The sequence below is a fragment of the Anabrus simplex genome, chromosome 6 (genome assembly GCF_040414725.1).
Source record: "Anabrus simplex isolate iqAnaSimp1 chromosome 6, ASM4041472v1, whole genome shotgun sequence".
Classification (NCBI taxonomy): domain Eukaryota; kingdom Metazoa; phylum Arthropoda; class Insecta; order Orthoptera; family Tettigoniidae; genus Anabrus; species Anabrus simplex.
The window spans coordinates 265940730-265961460 of NC_090270.1; the positions used below are offsets into that span (position 1 = coordinate 265940730).

At 39.2% G+C, this 20731-nt stretch overlaps 1 protein-coding gene across 3 annotated transcripts in view; it reads right to left on the minus strand.

Moving 5' to 3' along the window:
- Positions 1-558: 558 nt before the first annotated feature.
- Rhp (rhophilin) overlaps positions 559-20731 on the minus strand; it is a 714954-nt gene continuing 694781 nt past the window's right edge. For all 3 annotated transcript variants that reach the window (XM_068228425.1, XM_067150400.2, XM_067150401.2), the window contains 5 exons: positions 13952-14324; positions 10669-10863; positions 4986-5212; positions 4714-4866; positions 559-1014 (listed from right to left, as the gene is read on the minus strand). In XM_068228425.1, coding sequence (XP_068084526.1) covers positions 820-1014; positions 4714-4866; positions 4986-5212; positions 10669-10863; positions 13952-14324 — 1143 coding nt within the window. In that variant the 3' untranslated portion in view covers positions 559-819. The remainder of the gene's footprint in view (positions 1015-4713; positions 4867-4985; positions 5213-10668; positions 10864-13951; positions 14325-20731) is intronic.

Here is a 20731-nt window from a genome sequence, read left to right on the forward strand (position 1 = left end):
AAGTTTTACACATTTATAATATAGAAAAATACTCCATTATCACATGGAATACATAAGAGGAAACTATACAGTACACACATGTTCACTTGTTTTCAGAGAAACGCTGTCGGAAGACGTGGTTGAATCCAGTGTCAACCCGTAAAACTAAAATACACTAAGAAATGTAACATTCCCTAAGGCGCATGAAGTATCATGCTGAGAAATTAAAGGCTTGAATAAGACCCGCACCCAATTTTTAGAAGTGATATTTTCAAAAAAAATATGCGGGTGGTATTTGGGATTGTAAATAGGTAACGGATTATAAATCTGAGCTTACATCTGTTAGGATCCATCTAACCACTCATCTTCATTTAATATTGGATTTATAACTTTTTTGACTAATTTTTGGTGTGTAGATATCTAGAGCTTTCCGTTCTAACACATACACAGTACTGCTAAGCTCTGGAAATTAAGAAGATTGTACCTTCCTTCCCACAGCCATGAATCACTAAGTAAATTATTGTTCTGTTTGTTGGGATTAGTCAAATCTTGTTGCACAGATAAAAACAGAAAGCATGGTTAAGACATAATTCTTTTATTAATATAATACACACAAAAGAATTTGATGACACCAATATGTATATACATTTTGTACTTACTTAAAACAAGGTAATGTTATTTTATTTGGTATACAAATTCGAGCCACTCAAGTGGAGAGGTTATATCACATACATTTACATAGCTTTATACACATAATACATGTCCTTACAATCCAGCCACATGTCGACAGGGCGCCTGCCGAGTAGGCACGCGACAGAGGCCGGATTGGAGCACGCTGCTTCACCTGAGGATAACATTGCTTTCGTAAGCATGTTCCTTCGAGTCCCTATGTCCGGACGTTCTTCTGAATGGATTCCAGGTAAGTTTCTTGTGGGGATGACCTGCCACTGTACCGGCCGGGCTGGGTTGTCCGCTTGACACGCCAGAGCTCGAGCTGCTGGTGGATACGGAGCCTTTTGGTCCACCCTTTGGTTGCTGTAGACATAACAAAACATGGAAGTCAAATATCTATGATTCAATACAGTAGAAATGTAGCAAGATGACAGTGTTCTCACAATAATTGTGGGAAGTAAGAAATAAACATGTGCAATAATGAAGTGTACATAGTGGTCGACTGTAGACCAACCAGGTCTAATGATATGTGTTTCTGTGCCCTGCATTTTGTGTAGTGTGTGCATGATTAACAAGACGAGGAAGGGAGAGGGTGAAAATCAGTGTTGGCGCACAGCCTGAACCTGTCAAATAATACCACGGGATCTGTTCAAGGCTTAACATCCCTATCTGACGGACGAACTGAGATGTTGTCCTCATCGTCATCCTTTTGTCACCCCTTTCTGTTGTTCCCTCTTCCTACATCAAGACTGAAGACCTGTCACAATAGTTATGTTATAGCAATAGCTATGATGCCTGCCCTCCTGAGAAATCTAGGAAATAGAAACAAGCTCAGTGGGAGCTGAGAAGAAAGGGAAGAAGAAGAACTGGGATTAATGAGGAGAAGTGTATGAAGATGTGGAGATGGCCCTTGTCCTTTTGCGTTTTTTGTATTCGTCTCTTTGTCTTCTCTCCTATTGCTCTCTCTTTTGTTGATGACCTGTCATTGTCTGTACCCCATAATATGTTGTGTTCCTATTTTTCTATATATGACTTGACCTGTTCACTGTGTTTATCCTATTTTGAGTTCCAATTTTGTGTGTGTGATTCCTCCCCCAACTAGACTCTCGGGTAGTTGCAGTCTTCATTTATTTGTGCGCACTACTTTTGGTCAAGGAGTTGGCTAATCCTGCCTCAGGGGCGAAGATCATCATGCAAGAATATGCGTTTCCATGTCCTGCATTTTGTGTTGAGTAGTGTGTGATGATGAGGTAGGGCAATGGTGAAACCTGGTGTCGGCACATAGCTTACTCCTCTCTCATAATAACCAAGAGGTCTGTGCAAGGCTTCACATCCCTATCTGACAGATAAATCACCATCAATAGTGTCATGTCCTCACTACTAATTAGCACTGTGAAGAGGTTTGGAAATGCACCCAAGGTATGCTTGTTGTATAAAGGGGCCTAACATCTAGGTCATTGCCCCTAATGGTACGAAATGTAATGACAATTTAAAAGTCCAAGAACATCCACTGACCAGAATTCAAAACGTGATGATGAAGAATGAATGGGTGAATATGAATATAAAACAATCAGTGGATCCGACCCGCAATGCCCCACATTTCCAGAAACTATCGTAAAACAATAGTATTACTGACCAAGGGACTGCTTCTAAAGCACAACCCTGAATCGATGATGCTTGTTATCTAAAGGGGTCCAAAATCCAGATCATCGGCCCCTCATAATGGTACTTATCACTAGTAAAGTAGAACCATGGTATCTGTCATGTTGCGGTACTAATCAAAAGTAGCATAGACTTGCAGTATTCCACACATCATGGTACTACTCACAGGTAATGTAATACGCACGTGTAATGCAGACCCATGGTGTTTGCCACATTGCGGCGACACTTACAGGCAACACAAACTATGGTGTTCCTCACACAGGTGTACTAATCATAGAGACTTGTACTATCCCTTGGTGTTCCTCACATACTGGGTACTAATCATAGGCAACGCAGACCCATGGTGTCGTTCATAAAGTGGTACTAATCACAAACAAGACGAAAATAGCCATCATGATCGCCAACATCCGAAATGGATAGGCACCGAGAGAAGAAGAAGAATCACAGGCAAGGCCCAGACCCGTGGTGTTTCTTACATAATGGTACTAATTACAGGTGACGTAAGACCGTGGTGTTCCACATGTAGTGGTACTAATCACAGGTACTGTAAATCCCATCCCGATTCACACTCTGTTGCTACTAATCACAAACCTATTGTGTACTTAACATAGTGGTACTACTCGCAAGTAAAGGCCACCCTGAGTAGCAGCTGTTAATCCTTGTTCCTATCGGCCAGCATTCTGATAGTGATTTTTTTCTTTCCACTTCTTAACTTGAACTGGGTAAACGCGGTGACAAACCATAAAGACTGGATGCCCTAACGATCACTGACACTGGCGGGCTTAAAAGATCCTATTCATATTCCTACTTTGAATGCAACTCTTGTCTGTTCCTTTCCATTCCTTAAAGACAACTCATTTATCCGCATTTTATCCGTATTTTTGCCCATGATTTTTATAACAAACATCTAGGATATGTTTTTTTGCATGAGGAAAAACCTGTGATGAAAAAATTACATGTATTAAAACACGCTCCAACTCAAATACGAAATAATTGATAGCATCAATAGTAATATAGCAAAACCAGTAGCGACCATAAATTAGGTATTGATGATTTTGCTACAAAAGAATCTACGATTGATCAATCGATGGATCAAAGAAGTGATACAGCACATCGTAACTTAGAAATGGAAGTAAAGTACAGCAATAATAATATTATTAGTAAAACAAAGCATTACTAACATTTTATTTGCTAGTGTTATAGTAAAACTTGCTTCAATGACGCAGATGTCTAGCTCCATGGCTAAATGGTTAGCGTGCTGGCCTTTGATCACAGGGTTCCCAGGTTCAATTCCCGGCAGGGTTGGAAATTTTAATCATCATTGGTTAATTTCGCTGGCACGGGGTCTGGGTGTATGTGTCAACTCATCATTTCATCCTCATCACGATGCGCAGGTCGCCTACAGGCGTCAAATCGAAAGACCTGCATCTGGAGAGCCGAACATGTCCTGGGACACTCCCAGCACTAAAAACCACTCGCCATTTTATTTCAATGAAGCAGTTGCCATGAACAACTTTGCAGCAGGAGGAATATTTGGTGTTTTGGCAGTAAAAATTTATAAGTGGCATTAAATGAAAGACAAGTTAGAGAATGCCAATTCAACACAAAAATCTTTTAGCGGGCCTAAGAGGTAGAACACTAACATAGCGCCTTCCTGCAGCATATGCTGAAAAACGTATTGCAGTTCAGAGCGATGGGCGATATGTGCATGTTTTAGAGCTAAAATCATATTTGTCATCAATGTCCCACTCCAGTCGCCTGGGTGTGATTAACAAGCCTCCTCCACTCCTTTCTGTCCTTCCACCTTTCATGCTCCATTACTTCCGTCATATTATAATATAACAATATTACTTTCAATTCAACCTTCAAATGCACGTTTTTAAATGCAAGATCCATTTAAATTATCTTATTGTAATCCATCATCATGCAATAGAAATGACAAAAGAACACGACTCTTTGATCGGCCATATTGTAATGCTGATCAGACCAGTATGACAGTTGACACAAATGGAGCAGAAAGTATCCTGAAGAAAGCAGCAGCACAACTGAAGACAGGTGGTTGTGGAGTGGCATGCAATAGTATTGGTAAGTGAATAAAGAAAATTTTTAAAGGAGTCTCTTCAAAAGAGGAGATTGTCTCAGATTCAGGATCGACTTATATTTGGGTAAATATAGTACAGTATATAGATGGTAGTGTTTGAGGGTGTGACGTATAACCTTGACTTTTTGTTCATATGTTTGTCTTTTAACTCCTCTGCCTGTTACCCTATGCACCCACACTAATCTGATCTATTTTTGTATTTGTCCTTTCATATATACTGTAGGTATTCCTATTGTCCTTCCTAACTTCTTACTGTCAAATACATTTTAATGCAAAAATGTTCCACAACATATACAAACCTTCAAGTAATTTCGGTCCATGGGTGTGACCAATTTGAGACTGAGCGAGTCCCCAGCCACTTTGATCAGTTTGACAACTTCTTCGTGTGGGGACCACTTGACGTCACGATCACCAATTGCCACAATGAAGTCGCCTTCCTTCATCCCTCCGAACTGAAACATGAAGTACACTTGAAAATTAACTCTGAACAAACATTTGTACGTCCTGTCATATATTAGACCAGTTCTTAGTACCATACAAAAGCAAAAAAATGCTTGTTGAAGCTACTCACATCAGCAAGGCTGCCTTGATCCACTCCTGCTACAATGACCGGTCCATCACCACGCACACTGAAGCCAAACCCCTCGCCATTCACCCTCTGCAGCTGAACAGAACGTGGTGCCGTCCAATGGTGCTTGGCTGAAAAGATAGCCACTGGGCCTAACGACCGAAAGAGGTCCTCCACTCGGTACTGAGAGAAGTCTGGGGGTGTCAGTGACAACTGGAACTTGGTCGAGGCTGGAAATAAAAACAGGGTCATCAATTATTGTGATGATCTATGTTAATGCATGAGAGTGAGTGCCAAATTATTTCTTCTTCCGAGTACCCTCTTTAATGTAGGATGCTAAAGGGTTTATTGTGTCACCTATTCAATACATATAAAATTTAAACATTTAGGAATTTATTATTAATTCCATTTGAAACATGTTTCGCCCTTCATTGAGGGTATCATCAGTCAAATTACCTCCTCAAGGCAAAAATCAGGTACCTGATTAGTAATTAAATTATAAACATTAAGATACAGTACAATGGGAAAAATTAAGCAACCAAGAAAAACTTGTTCACAGGTGATACAGTTAAACAATATAAGTTTATAGACATAGTAGTCGGCACCAATGCGTAAAATCACTGGGTATTTTAGCAGAGTCCAGCAGTGGTGTTCTGAAGAATAATTGACGCACTCATTAGAAAATCATAGAAAATTATAAAGTTTATACAAATATTTACATTGAAATGTTCGTAACATTAATTACTGCCGTTGGTTGAACGTTACAGGTTGACAGGGTAACTATACAGTAAATTTACAATATCCAATTGAACAGTTGAGAAATTACAGCTTATATACATATTTACAAGAGAGCAGCTTGGTGAGAAAGGGTATAAAGATGTCTAGCATCAAGTGCGTCCCGTTGTTTTAGTTGTTGGATGACGACTGCAGCATTAACACATCAGTAATATGCAGAGCGGTCCAACCTTAGTTTATAATCACAGGGGGCAGGGAAAAATATTCCATAGTTTATTTTTTTATTTTTAGAATGAAATGAGGTTCTGTAGGCATAGTCAAACTGAAAGTTGTCTGGTTGAAGTCCCGGGTTCAGTGCGGTGAATTTGGTCGGCATGGACGGAGACTCAGTGGGTGTCACTGAGTACACGGTGCATTTGAATGGCAACAATGATGGCAGTTATTTGTTGATAACTGTATTATTGGGAATATGTTGCGTGTTAGAATCTTTCACTTTTTAGTTTATTTAACTTCAAGTAGCTTTGGATTTTATGTGAAAACATCAGTGTGAGATGCTAGTGAGACTTTAAACTGATATTATTCCGTAAATGAAAATATGAAGGACATCAGGACAAAGTTATTGTTTTTGTGCTGCTGGCCTGGTGAAATTGAATGGAGTTGCTTATGGTATAAATCGCAGTGGAGATATTAGAATGTATTACTACAGAGTCAGAGCATCGTAGCTGAGACAAGGCATCTTCTTTTTCTGTCTGTGGAGAGGAGCCGTAATGACTTACAATGTTCGTGCCGGTGTGCGCTGCATTCTAGCGTGTGTCAAAAGTTGTGTTGTATGAAGTGGAAGTTATCTGGTGTGTCACTGAGAAGCTATTTGTTGGCAAGTGTTGGTTGACTATGAAGGAGGCTCAGTCGGTAATACGCACATGTGTTTGGCATTTGGCGGCACTTGCAACCCTCTTTAATTCCGGGAAATGACGTAAATCACTCCACATTGGTGAAACCCCTTCAACAGGCTATTGGTTATTATCATTAGAGCATGAGGCATGTAATAACAAATTATTGCAACTGAGTATTTTATGTCCACTTTAGCAAATAAAGATTTTAAATGAGGGACATACCTTTTGTTAATTTGAATTAAATAACTACTGCAGATTCATGAAAGGACAAACTTTTAAGCCTCAAAGATCTTTCCCAAACTGCCTGATATCTGGTAAATAACACCCTCACCAATCATCCCTATCAATGTTAGTTGCTGCGATCGATGGTCATGTTGAAAGGTAAACAACTGGTGATGAGTTTGCAGCATGTTATGGCGACAGCATGATACTGCCCAAACAGAAACATAGCCCGAGTGTTTCAAGCAACATACCGTACATCTGATGACACTCTAACTTGTCTTCAGAACTGTATGTAAAGCAAGCAGGTAGACTACCCCACTCTCCCTGCAGGAGATGGTATGACCCCTCTGGCATGACCACAGAAACCAGCAACTGACAATATGTACTTATCTACACACAGTGGACTTCACAGATTCAACACACTTCACTACACAGGACGAACACAACAACTCTTCTTTATGATTTGGTATAAAAAATATTCCCCACAGGCTAACAAGACTCTACAGGGTTTACCCCACTAACAAAACCAATTTGGACTGATAAACAGAACCTAAATTTCAGAAGAGAAAGATCACAAATGAAAGGATTTTTTTTTACCTGTTGCTATCCATATTTATATTCTTGGAATTCTTAAACAGCACAGCAAATAGAATGATACACAATGAAAAAAAAAAAAAAAAAATGAAAAAATCAACTGAATAACTTTTGGAAGAAATTATGAATGTTGATTCAACAGTCTGCTTGTTTAGGTACATGGGCTTGACAATTTTAGCATTGAATTATACAATTTCAACTGGCACACAAAGGGTTAATTATGCATCAGTAAGTAGCTTTCATAATTCATACCACTGTTATGATTTGGGTTTAAAACATTATTCAGTAGGTTGTAATTGACATATTTTAGTACTTATAATTAACAATTAGACGATTAGGGGGCTGAGCATGATTAGGACTGTGGTTCAGCAACTAGCTTTGTACCCAATCTGAGGATCGAAACCCAATAGATTCTGGGATGTATTTCTTCCTTTTTTTTTTTTAACCGTTAAGTCATGTGGTGTCACAGAGGACATTCGGCCTTAACACCTGATCAAAACCTAAAATGAACAGGAGTGGATCCAGAAATAACTGCATAGAACTGAAGGTTCTTTAATTAAATTAACAATTAATTACAAATTTACATCTTTGAGGAGGGTAGAACCAGAATAGGTTGGGAACAGGATGGTAAAGTTCATGGAGCAAAAGTATGAAACACGAGTTCCAAATCAAGTCAGACTGTGTGTGTTGTAATGCTCAGGTACACAAGAACCTAGTTTATCCAGCCCTCATTAATTCGGATCTCCAGTTTATCCGGATCGAAAATAATAAAAATTTATTTTTACTTGTACAGTATTTCTTTTACGGGGTCGATTCTTCTAGAATGTCTTTTCCGCCAAGGATAGTTAAGGACAGGAATTGGAAGTAAGTCGGCTGCGGTCTACCAAAGGTACCATCTCGGCATTCACCTGGAATTGAGAATGGAAAACCGCGGACTCTTCCGAGTTCCTTGACACATTTACATGCATTACCGGATGCTTGGACGTAGATGTGAACGACGTAAATGACTGGTTAAAAAATGACTGTGATTCAGGCTACGGCGTAATGACAGATGAAGAAATTATTGACTCTTATTCCTCGGCAGGTAATGATGAGAGTAATGGTGAATTCAAAAATGAAACTGGCGCTCCATCAGAAGAAACAATGACTCACGGAGATGCAACAAACAATGCAGCTGGACAAACTGATGGCCTATTTAGAATCCCAGCCTGAAACCACACCGTCAGAACTGATGTTAGTAGAAAGTCTTTGTGATCATGCTGCACGCAGACGTATACGAATGTAAAACAGAAAAAGTTCACACATTATTTTAGTGCATAAAAAACAGAGTCGTAAATGTAAGAAAGGGGTTCTTATATTTTTTTGTGCAATTGAAAAAAGGTATTACTGTACAATATATTAATATATTATATAACATGTATTGTATTTGTTTTTAGTTCTTCCGGATTATCCAGATTTTCGATAATCTGGATCAGTTCCGGTCCCACTTAATCCCAATAAACGAGCCCTCTCTTTGGCTAGAAGATTTGTAGTGGTGACTTGAGGTGTGGAAAAGGGTGAGAAGGAAACAGCTGTGGCCTACAAATTCTGAAGTGAGAAAGGGGAACCCACAGAAAACCACTCTCAGGAGTTTACCAGGTGAGTTGGCCATGTGGATAGAGGCACGCGGCTGTGAGCTTGCATCTGGGAGATAGTGGGTTCGAATCCCATTGTCGTCAGCCCTGAAGATGGTTTCCATGGTTTCCCATTTTCACACCAGGCAAATGCTGGGGCTGTACATTAATTAAGGCCATGGCTGCTTCCTTCCAACTCCTAGGCCTTCCCTATCCCATCGTCGCCATAAGATTTATCAGTGTCGGTACGACGTAAAGCCCCTAGCAAAAAACACAATCCATTGGCCGCAATGATGGTCAGTTTTTATTATCTTCATTTATTTGTATGCACAATCTTTGGTCAAGGAGTTAGTTAGTCCTGCATTTAATGTGTTGTGCAGTATGTGCTAATGTACATTTGTGTCCTTGTCTTGAGGTAATGCAGCTCTTAAGACACATCCCCAAAACAGGTGAGCTGTATGTATACCATTTTAACCACATACCAGCCCTCCTGCCAATCTTAAATTTCTGGCAGTAGGAGAAATCAAACTCTGAGGATGGCAGCTAATAGTACTGATATGCCACAGATGATGATGAAACACAGTGTCAGTGCACAGCCTACTTCCATCAAAATACACCAAAGGGTCATCTGAAGGCTTAATGTTCCCATCAAATGGACAAATCACTATCAACTGCATCATATGTCCCCTTGCGTGGGTGGTGGCGGCAGCATAACGCCCATGATATCCCATGCCTGTAGTAAGGGGCGACTAAAACTGACCCCAGGGGCTCTTAACTTGGGAGCATAGGTTGGCGAACACGGGGCCCTTAACTGAGTCCTGGCATTGCTTCTATTTACTTGTGCCAGGCTCCTCACTTTCATCTATCCTATCCGACCTCACTTGGTCAACTCTTGTTCTTTTTGGACCCCAATGGTATTAGGGCATTCAAGGCTTTGGGAGTCTTTCATTTTCATGCCCTTTGTGGCGTTGTCTTTTTTTGGCTGATACCTTCATTTTTCAAAGTGTTGGAACCCTTCCATTTTCTGTCTGATTAATGTTATATAGAGGATGGTTGCTATTTGTACTTCTTATTGAAACAATAATCACCACCACCACCAACTGAATCATATGCCCTCACTCCATGTGAGCAATGTGGAGAGTTTTGGAACTGAATCCATGGTTTTGGCATACAATCTAGTGAACAGAAAACAATACCACCACTTCTATTACTCTGCCGGCCAACATGCTGATGGTTAAAATGCTTTCCACCAATGACACCAACGATACTCCAAGCGACTAACCACGCTGTCAGCCTATAAGGACTTGACGCATTAACAATCACGGTCACCGGGCGGGCTCCAAGTCAGAGTGACCAAACACAACAGTTCTGCCTAAGAAATTCGCTAACAGTTTTACATGCTTGTCTATTAGTTAAATGTGCCATAGAGGAGCAAAGGACACAAGGCATACAATGCATTTCTTTGAACAATATTACAAGATAGTGAGCATGATGCTCCTGTTATAAGAAACCACCCAAGTACAGTTGTAATTAAGTAATTTAATTAATTTAGTATGCTAAAGGAATGTTTTATGGGCTCAACAGTCCACTAACTTTAAGACTCTTAATAACAAAATAGCATTAACTCACCCACAACATGAGGAGGATCGAGCACCTCCCGAAAATCATCTTCTTCCTCAGAGGCCGTATAGGCATCTAGTGCTCGGCTGTGAGCTTGTTTGAGAACAGCAGTCAGAGCGGCTTTGCCTTTGAGCTCACGACACATGCGGTGTAGTCGCTGGCTCTCCTCATGTCGCAGCAGAGCCTCCCGCAGATGGGCTCGACCTGAAATTAGTATTGCTCATGGTCAAGCAGAGATGATTCATAAAAATAAAAAAACATAACATTAAGAATGGATGACAATTATTCCCTTAATTCAAATGTTTTTGAGCCATCATGCATACCAATGGAGACCCACCCAAAAAATGTATCTTTAATAACACCACAGACACCTGATGTCATCAGAAACCTGAATTTAAAGTTGGACCATCTAATTATTATGGTGGTTTTGTATCATTCACTGTACAAACAAACAAACAAATAAATAAATAAACTGTATTACAAGATGCATACCATTACTTTTGGTTGATAATAGAGAGAGCTGGAGAACACAATAATATGAAAAGTGATATTCTTGGTTAGTGGGTGCTGTGTGTGATGAGAAATTGATACGATGATGTGCATAGAAAGAACTAAACACCTCACTTTTCCTCTGGGCCCGACTTCTGTCTGGGCATCTAGAGGTTGACCGACAAGGCCAAGCTGTACCTCATGATCTGTTAGTTGTGGCAGTTGAGTGAGGTTATATGAACAATGAAACATACCTTTTAAAGAAGGAGTCGTGTGAAAAATGTTATTGTACATTTTACCATCATTATCCCAAGGCTACTTTGCCATCAAATAGTACTATAACGTGGTTTAGGAATTGGAGACAAAAAGGCTCTGTTTCCGATAGGAAGAAGCGGTGTGCTAAACAAGCTCTCACCAAGGAACAGCTTAAGATACCCAATTTGAGATACTGCCTCTGAAAACACTTATTAAATCCAACAGCAAACAAGCAGACTAGTGGAGGCAGGTTCGTACTACAGAACAGCTCCAGATCATTCTGGGTATCCTGTGAACACACCCTCATAGTGTTATTGACAATAAAGTCGTTACATTAATTTTTTACTACTGATTATTTCCTTTTAGCAACTGCGCATCCAGCATCATTACTGCTTTTTATGCAACACTCTTGCTGGCCTCTTCTGTTCCCTTAGGCCTCTTTCCTGGTAACGTTTCATCAACATCAGGTTATTTTATTAACTGTTTTATCAAAATCATGCATCATGACCATGCATTGAAAGAGAGACTTTTAATTCATGCCATTTATGCCAACTTACTATTATCATAATGTGATGTGTCGGTGACATTATTTATAAACAATTACCGAATACATGTGAGCAAAGCTATAGGCAACAACTAATTACATATAATGGTTTATGTCAAGAGTATTAGACAGAATGTAAATGCATAGTTTGTTGGTTTTCTTTTTTTTTCACTTTCATCACTGATCCTCTGATTAATTTTATTTTTAATACCAAACTTACTATTAATATAAATTCAGTAAGGATCCATTTCCAAGAAAAGACTGAATGATGGGAAGAGAAACTCAAGCAAGAGCTAATTTCCAGTTGCATGTGTATCAAGCGAAATCCTTTCTGGAGATGTCAATGTTATCTTGAATCAGTCAATGCTGATTTGAGTACAGTAGAAGCTCGATATAACATGGGCCAGTATATACTGGGGATTCGGATTTAACCCAGTGAAGAATATGTATGCCCAACCTCTTGTTCGTTTCTCTACGGGTTGGGTATGAAGTGAGATGAATCTTCACAGCGAGTTTTTATGACAGGATGCCCTTCCTGACGTCAACCTCATCAGAAGAGTTAATGAGATGAAATTAATAACATGATATACGACAGTAGGAAGGGAGAGGGTGAAACCCAGTGCTGGCTTGTAGTACTCCTGTCGAACAGCACCAAGGGGTCTGCTCAAGGATTTACATCTCAATCTGACAGTCTAAATCCACATGAACACTGCAGAGAGCTTTGGAAATGAATCCCACTTTTGGCACACAATCTAGTGATATACCGCCACTTCTCCAACCTTGCAGGCCAACATCTGATGGTGAAAATGTTTTGACCAATGAGACTCAAACTGCCTAACCATGGTGCCAGACCATATAGACTTGACACCTTAGCAATCATGGGCACCAAGTGGACTAACTCAGTGAGGAGTATATGCCACCAAAATTATACAGTATTTATTTATAAGTGAAATTCTTATTTTTGAAAGTCAGTGAATTAGTCTGCTTAAAAATGGGAAACCATGGAAAACCATTTTTAAGAAGGCCAACATAGCTATACATACAACAGTTTCAGATAGCCCTGAGCTATGGTGATCAGAAAAACATCTTGTTTTACTACAGTATTTGGTGTGTTGTCATTTCACAAAGACGATCATGCTAAATTGATTGTAGTTCAGGAAAACTTTTTAAGGTCTCAGCCAAGAGGAAACATCTCCCTGTGGGTGGAGGCGGCAGAAAAACACCCACGGTATTCCCGTCCTGTTGTAAGAGGTGACCCTTGTCTTTCTTTGGCCGATAACTTCATTTTTCGAAGCATCGGATCCCTTCCATTTTTTCTCTCTGATTAGTGTTACATAGAAGATGGTTGCCTAGTAGTACTTCCTCTTAAAACAATAATCACCACCACCACAAGAGGTAAAAATATGGTACAGTACCTATTACAGTCTTAGCCTTGGGGGATGTAGGACTGCACTCCTGGGATACCATGGAAGCAACTGGAAACAAGCATGCAAGCAGAAGTGTTCTTGGGACCAACCATTAAGGTCCTTACTTTCTTTCCCCTCCTGTCAACAAGTTGTACGCTCTAGTATGGTACTGTCACATATAATGTTTAATTCTGAGTTCTCTGCTGCACCTCGCAAATATACAACAATATGCGGAAAAGAAATGCTTTGCATTATCTCGCCACACATCACTTACGGATTTTTTTTAAGGCAACCCACAAACAGGGCTATAGTAGTTGAGTGACTAATGTATAACTAATGAAGTGTACTATATTTTATGTTTCATTGGAGTAAAGTACATAACTGGTAAGTTTCCTTATTTTTCATTTCTACATTTGGTAATGTAATTTACACGCATTATGCTGTAGTATCTTTTCTTGTCCTCTTGCCCCCGTCACTTGTCGTTGTACAATATTACTTGTGTTAAGCTATAATGCAGGGGCCAAGTATGGCCCCCAACAACTACATTATACTGGGCCTCTACTGAACAAAAAAATACAGCATTAATAGGAATACTAACCAAGTAATTTGCGTTCAGCATCGTCCTGCGGCACACGGAGATCCAGTTGTGTCTTGGGGTCAGGATCATCGTGTAGGTACTGTAGCACTTCCTTCGTACGCTGAGACATGTGACTCATCTCTTGCGCCACCAGGCCTGCCGCCACATGATAGTGAGCCAGTGCTGAATAGTGTTCTCTCTTGACAAGCACTAGCGCCACCCACGAGTACGGCACGTAGTCCTTCACTGCTGCAGCTGAGATGAGCGTGTGAACCTGGCCGTACACTTGAGCCACTTGAGCGGCCTCCTGAGCCAGGTCCAAACATACATCAATGTCCCGTCGTTCCCTAGACTGCAACTCCAGCTTTTCAAACAGGCACTCACGAGCCTGAGCCTGGAACAAGGATTTCAAAAGTTGAATTATAATCAACAGAGAATAAAAAAAAGAAAGGGCTAAAGGATACCAAAGTGGTATAATGCATTTTTCTTTGGACCTGTGCAAGTAAAATATTATTATTATTATTATTATTATTATTATTATTATTATTATTATTATTATTATTATTATTATTATTATTATTATTATTATTATTATTATTATTCCACCATGCCTTTTCACAGGTCAGAGGGTTGGCTTTTCCCCGATTGCTCTCCTCCAGTACATCCTCTTTGGACGCTAACCCAATCAACATTTAAATGCTCGAAATCCTTCATAATTCAATCTTATTTTGTGAGCTACATATCACGTGTATGCATAAGCTTTTGCTGGTTTTTGTGGTAAAGGAAACATGTAATTTTCAAGGGAAATTCGTTTTTTTGTTTATTAAAACTATTGGCCATCAGTTCCTATACACTTCGCTCATCTTTCAGGTAAGTTATAAATACTATGCCACAAAAACTGCTTGTCTTTTGAGGCAAACCATTCATCGAGCCATTTACCAACTTTCTTGAAATTGCTGAAGTGCTGCTCTGTGAGCACATGCTCCATTGATGCAAAGAGGAAATAGATGGCACTAGATCGGGGCAGTACGGCGGGTGCAGAAGGATGTCCAATCCAAGCGATTTCAAGAAGTCTTTCACTGGTTTTGCTGTGTGAGACGGCGCATTGTCGTGTAACAAAGTCATTTTGCTGTGTCTTCTGGCCCATTCTAGTCATCTTTCGATCAATGCGTGATTTCAATTAATCATTTGCTGGTGATAGTGTTGTGCATTAACGGTTTTGCCGGGCTTCAAGAGTTCATAATACACAATACTTCTCTAGTCCCACCAGACACAAAGCATGGTCTTCTTGCCAAAGCGATTTGTCCTTGGTGTTGAAGGACCAGCTTTGCCAGGTGACAGCCACAAATTTCTCTGCTTCAGGTTTTCATTACCTGTCACAATTTGGTTCAGACATGATTTTCTTTCGGGGCGTTGAAGCAGCATTTCACAAGTGACTCTGTGATTTTCCATTTGCCATTCATTCAAATCATGTGGGACCCATTTATAGAGTTTGCTGATCTTCCCCATTGCTCATAAACATCTGCTGATTGTTTCTTGAAACGCATTTAATGCTTGCGCCAATTGCTGTTGAGTTTGAGTCCAGAGCGCGCACTGTCTTTCACACTGAAATCACCACGTTTACATTGTGAAAACCATCTCACATGTTCTAATCTATGGAGCATGTTCACCATCACATGTTCTAATCTATGGAGCATGTTCACTGTATGTTTTTACCAGCAAACAATGACTTTCCACAGCATTTTCTTTTTTTATTAAATAAGAAAAGCAATTCATGCTGCAAACATTCTTTTTCAGGCACAAATGTTGCCATGATCAATAAACGATAAAACACAACTCAACTTCTGTGTGTTGGTAGGTTAATATCAGATGAACAAACTGACATATGTGTCAAATTCAAATGCTGCGTACTGGAACAGGGACGCACAACTGAAAGAATTTACAGTCAATAAACATTTCCCATATTTCATAGGCTGTTTCCTTACTGTACATTTCTCATTCCAAGATCTCCCAGAAATAAATCTCTCAAAGAATACTAATGTCAGTCAGGAGAAAGTTAATCTGTAAAGGTGAAGAATATATCCATATAGTTGTTTACCTTTGCCTCTCTTTCTATAACATTCTCTACCCCCAATGACCTATTATTGAGATCCTTTGGACATGAAGAGTGTACTAGGGAATTTAACTGCATTCAAAATTCAAATTATAATCACTATTATCTGTTCACTGGAAATTATATCTACAGTACTAAGAATTCTATGCTCATTGATTTAAAAATACCTCCAAAGAAATTTCTGAATTAATAGTTGGGCTATGTGAATATATTTTCTCTGGATGGAGTCGATGACCTGAAATTTAGATGTCTCAAACAAAAAAAAAAAAAAAAAAAAAAAAATTATACCACCCCAATTTCTTATGACAACTCCTCAGAGTCTCTTATATTGTGCAATGTGTGTAGCAGTGATAGTGCCCCAGGTGAGTCTAGCATTGTTTCCACTTACTTTTGCAAACCTTGTCTTATTTTCATATACATCTTTCTTTGATCAAATCTTAAATTTTATGAAGTCCAGGGAGTCTGTCCTTCTTCTGCTCTTAATGACCATTCCCTTCATCAGCTAATGTCCGGCTACATGGCAAAATCGTTACCGTGCTGGCTTTAGGTCCAAGGAGTTCTGGGTTCGGTTCCTAGCCGGGTCAGGGATTTTAACCTTAATTGGTTAATTTCTCTGGCTCAGGGACTGGGTGTATGTGTTGAATTCAATGTTAAAATTCATCATAGGTAGGGTCCGATCCTCACAGATTACCTGTAGGGAGTCAATTCAAAAGACCTGTACCAGGCCTTTCTGGAGGTCACATGCCATTATCATCATCATCACCATCATCTGATTCATCCGACAACCCTATTCTTTGATTAATCAAGTCCCTATCTACTTCCAGTAATGTTAATATGGAGGGATTTATAAAATGTGGGCAACTGCCCGATTCCTTTTACTCAAAATTTGGTGACAATTTATGCACTATTATTACCACATCTTCTTCAGTTTCCCTTTTAGGGACACCATGACCTTGACATAGGTGTGGATATTTATGTACTTGTTTCCCTGAGGGCTGTTTCAGCTCAGGGTTATCCCTGATGGATTTCCTCAGAGTACAGACAGACAACAAGGTGCCCCCCAAGTTGCCTGAGAGGCCTATGTGCTATTTTTCTACATTTTATTTCTTCCTTTCCTATCCTAACCTCCTGAATTTTTATTTTTCTCTGTAGCCAGCCTCTCTGCCTCGGGTAGTATGTTTGTTTCTCGCTCTGGGAGGGGGCTGATGTAAGAGGTGACTAAAAGGGGCTCCAGGAGCTCTTAACATGGGAGCGTGGGTTGGCAACAACTATGGGGCCATTAGCAGAATCCTGACATTTCTTCCCCTTAATTGTGCCAGGCTCCTCACTTTAATCTTTCCTATCCAACCTCCATTGGTCAAATCTTGTACTTTTTTTTTACCCTAAATATATTAGATTTTTGAGGCCCAGGGAGTCTTTCATGCCCTTTGTGGCTCTTTCCTTTCTTTTACTGATACCTTCATTTTTTGAAGGAATGGACCTCTTCTTTTCCCCCACCCCACCCTCTCTGATTAGTGTTAATAGAGGATGGTTCTCCCAGAAGATTATGAGTAAAGGACTTCCTGGTTCATAATCTGTTGCAGAATGATTATTTGTTAATTGTCAAGACTAACTAACCCACCCCTAGAAACATATATACTTTTATAAGAAAACATAAACCGTGTAAGTTTCCCCTGCCCTTGGCTAAAATGCATCAAGTGTGATAAATGAATTGGTGAAGGCTCTTGTTGATTTAGACTAATTAAGTGCTACTATATAAGCTAGGTTGTGCAGAACAATAGAATACCACTAAGGGATATCTCATCAACAGTTGGTACCATGGCTCATATCTGTGTAAGCAACAAAGCCGTTATTAACTAAACAGCATTGTAATCAAAATAAACTTTCAACCTATTAGGTTGTGTTACTTTCATGTAGTACGTGTTGAAGAGATGTTAAGTACAGAACGAAAATGGCCAACCGAACACCAGTGGGATCCAAACCACAACCTCCTGATTTTGACCTGGATCTAAGCAACAGATCAGACACTACTGCCATCACACTGTAAAGCACGTGCAAGTCGCCCGTTGTAGGCCAAGTCAATGAATACAGAATTTTCATGACCACACTGTAATCAAAATAAACTTTCAGTCTCTTAGGTTGTGTTATGTACATATAGTACAGCAATGACTTGCAGGAGTCAGCAGTGCACTACAGCTGTCTTGCCTGAAGTGCACATTGTACAGTTCTACCATTTTATTATTTTTTACTAGCAAGATACCCGTGCTTCGCTACGGTATTATACTGAAATTTATAATTGAATGCTTATTGTTTTAGATATATAATCCGCCTAAATTCGCGGTCTGACTCGTTTTCTGCGAGAACCCACCAAAATTCCCGATCTGACTCGTTTTCTATTAGATTACGGCATGTTTCCTCCCATTTTTCAATCTTCTTTTCCAGCAATCGATTTCGTACTTCCCGGGCTAGGCTCAGGTATTCCTCCCGGTCAGTTGGGTCCGTAAATCTTTGCCATCTTTTCCTATAATCATTTTTAATATGGATAAAATCCTTCAGGAGATCCGGCGTGGTGTCATATTGGGTGCCGAGAAGGCACTGAACCCGCGGCCGGACTGCATTCTTAGTCATTACCCGTCCAGGAGCCGTTTCCAGCGCGGTCCGCACATTTGACGACGGTCCGGAACATTATTATTATTATTATTATTATTATTATTATTATTATTATTATTATTATTATTATTATTATTATTATTATTATTATTATTATTATGTGTTGCTGGAATGGATGATGACAGGAAAACCGGAGTATCCGGAGAAAAACCTGTCCCGCCTCCGTTTTGTCCAGCACGAATGTCACATGGAGTGAACGGGATTTGAACCACGGAACCCAGCTGTGAGAGGCCGGCGCGCTGCCGAGGATCCTTATAAGTACATTAAGAACAGTAAAATAAATTGGTCTCACCTCCTTCTACACCCCACCGCCGTTAAGTTTATTTACCGGCACCCCCCCCCCCCCGCAAAAAAATTAAAAGAAGGCTTGTTTCTTATGTTTAAAGAAGATTTCAAACACCAATGTTCACGTCTATTACCTTCAGTTTTGAGATATAAGTATCCCCATAAAAATAATTTACTTTTTTCACTTCATTTCACACTACTCCCCCCCCCCCTAAGTGAATTTTCCCGCAAAAAATACTTGTTTCTTTAATAGTAAAGGATCTTCTAAATACCAATTTTCACGACTCTAACTTCTTCAGTTTTTGATTTATGTGTCCTCATGAAAGGAATTCAACTCCTTTACACTCCCGCCCTTCAAGATGGTTTCCCCCCAAAACGCGTTTTTCTTTGTTTTTAAAGGAGATCCAAATACGAATTTTCACGTCTGTAACAACTTTAGTTTTTATTAGATGTATGTATTCTCATTCAATTAATTCAATTAATTTTTTGAATTCTTTCACCCCCCCCCCTTCATTGGATTTTCCGAGAATACGTGTTTCTTTATTTTTAAAGCAGATTGCAAATATCAAATTTCACGTCTGTAACATCTTCATTTTTGAGATATCAGTAGCCTAATTAAAAGAATTCAACACCATTTTCAGTCACTTTTACCCCCCCCCCTCCACCCAAGTGGTATTTCCGAAAGCTAAAAATACACGTTTCTTTATGTTTAATAGAGATAAAAAACCATTTTTCACTTCTGTAACATGTTAAGTTTTTGAGATAAACTGTAAAAATTCTCATTTTAAAATTTCACCCCTTTTGAGTTCCCCTTAAGTGGAGTTTCCAAACACAAATCACCTATGTTTCTTTAGATTTACAGGAGATTACAAACACCCACTTTTTACGTCTGTAACATTTAACGTTTCCAAGATATTCTGTAGATATAGTCTTTCAAAAATTCACCCAATTTGTCACTCCTGCTTAACCGCCATTAATTGGATTTTCCAAAACTAAAAAATACGTGTTTCTTTATTTTTAAAGGAGATCCCATATACAAATTTTCAGTTCTGTAATATCTTTCGTTTCTGAGATATATGTATCCTCATTAAAGGCATTCAACCCATTTTTCACCCTTTTACACCCCTCCTATTGGGATTTACAGGAAACAAAAAATACGTTTTCCTTTATTTTTAGAGGACATTCTAACTACCAATTTTTACATCTGTAAATTTTAAAGTTTTAAGATGTATACACACTCATTTTAAAAAATTTACCCACCCCCTTTTTACCCCCCAATATTTGGATTTTCCAAAAACGAAAAAATACGTGTGTTTATTTATTTTTAAAGGAGATTCTAAATACCAATTTTCACATATATAACCTTTAAACATTTTGAGATAGATACACTCATTTTAAAATATTACTCCCTTTTCACCCCCCCCTAAATTGGATTTTCCAGAAACAAAAAAATACGTGTTTCTTTATTTTTAACGGAGATCCCAAAGACCAATTTTCAGGTCTGTAATATCTTCAGTTTCTGATATATAAGTAGCCTCATTAAAGGCATTCAACCACTTTTTAGCCCCTTTTCACTCCTCCTATTGCGATTTTCCGAAAACAAAAAATACGTGTTCCTTTATTTTTAATGAAGGTTCTAAATACCAATTTTTACATCTGCAAACTTTAAAGGTTTGGAGATATAGATTCACTCATTTTAAAAATTCACCCCCTTTTCACCCTCCCATTAATTG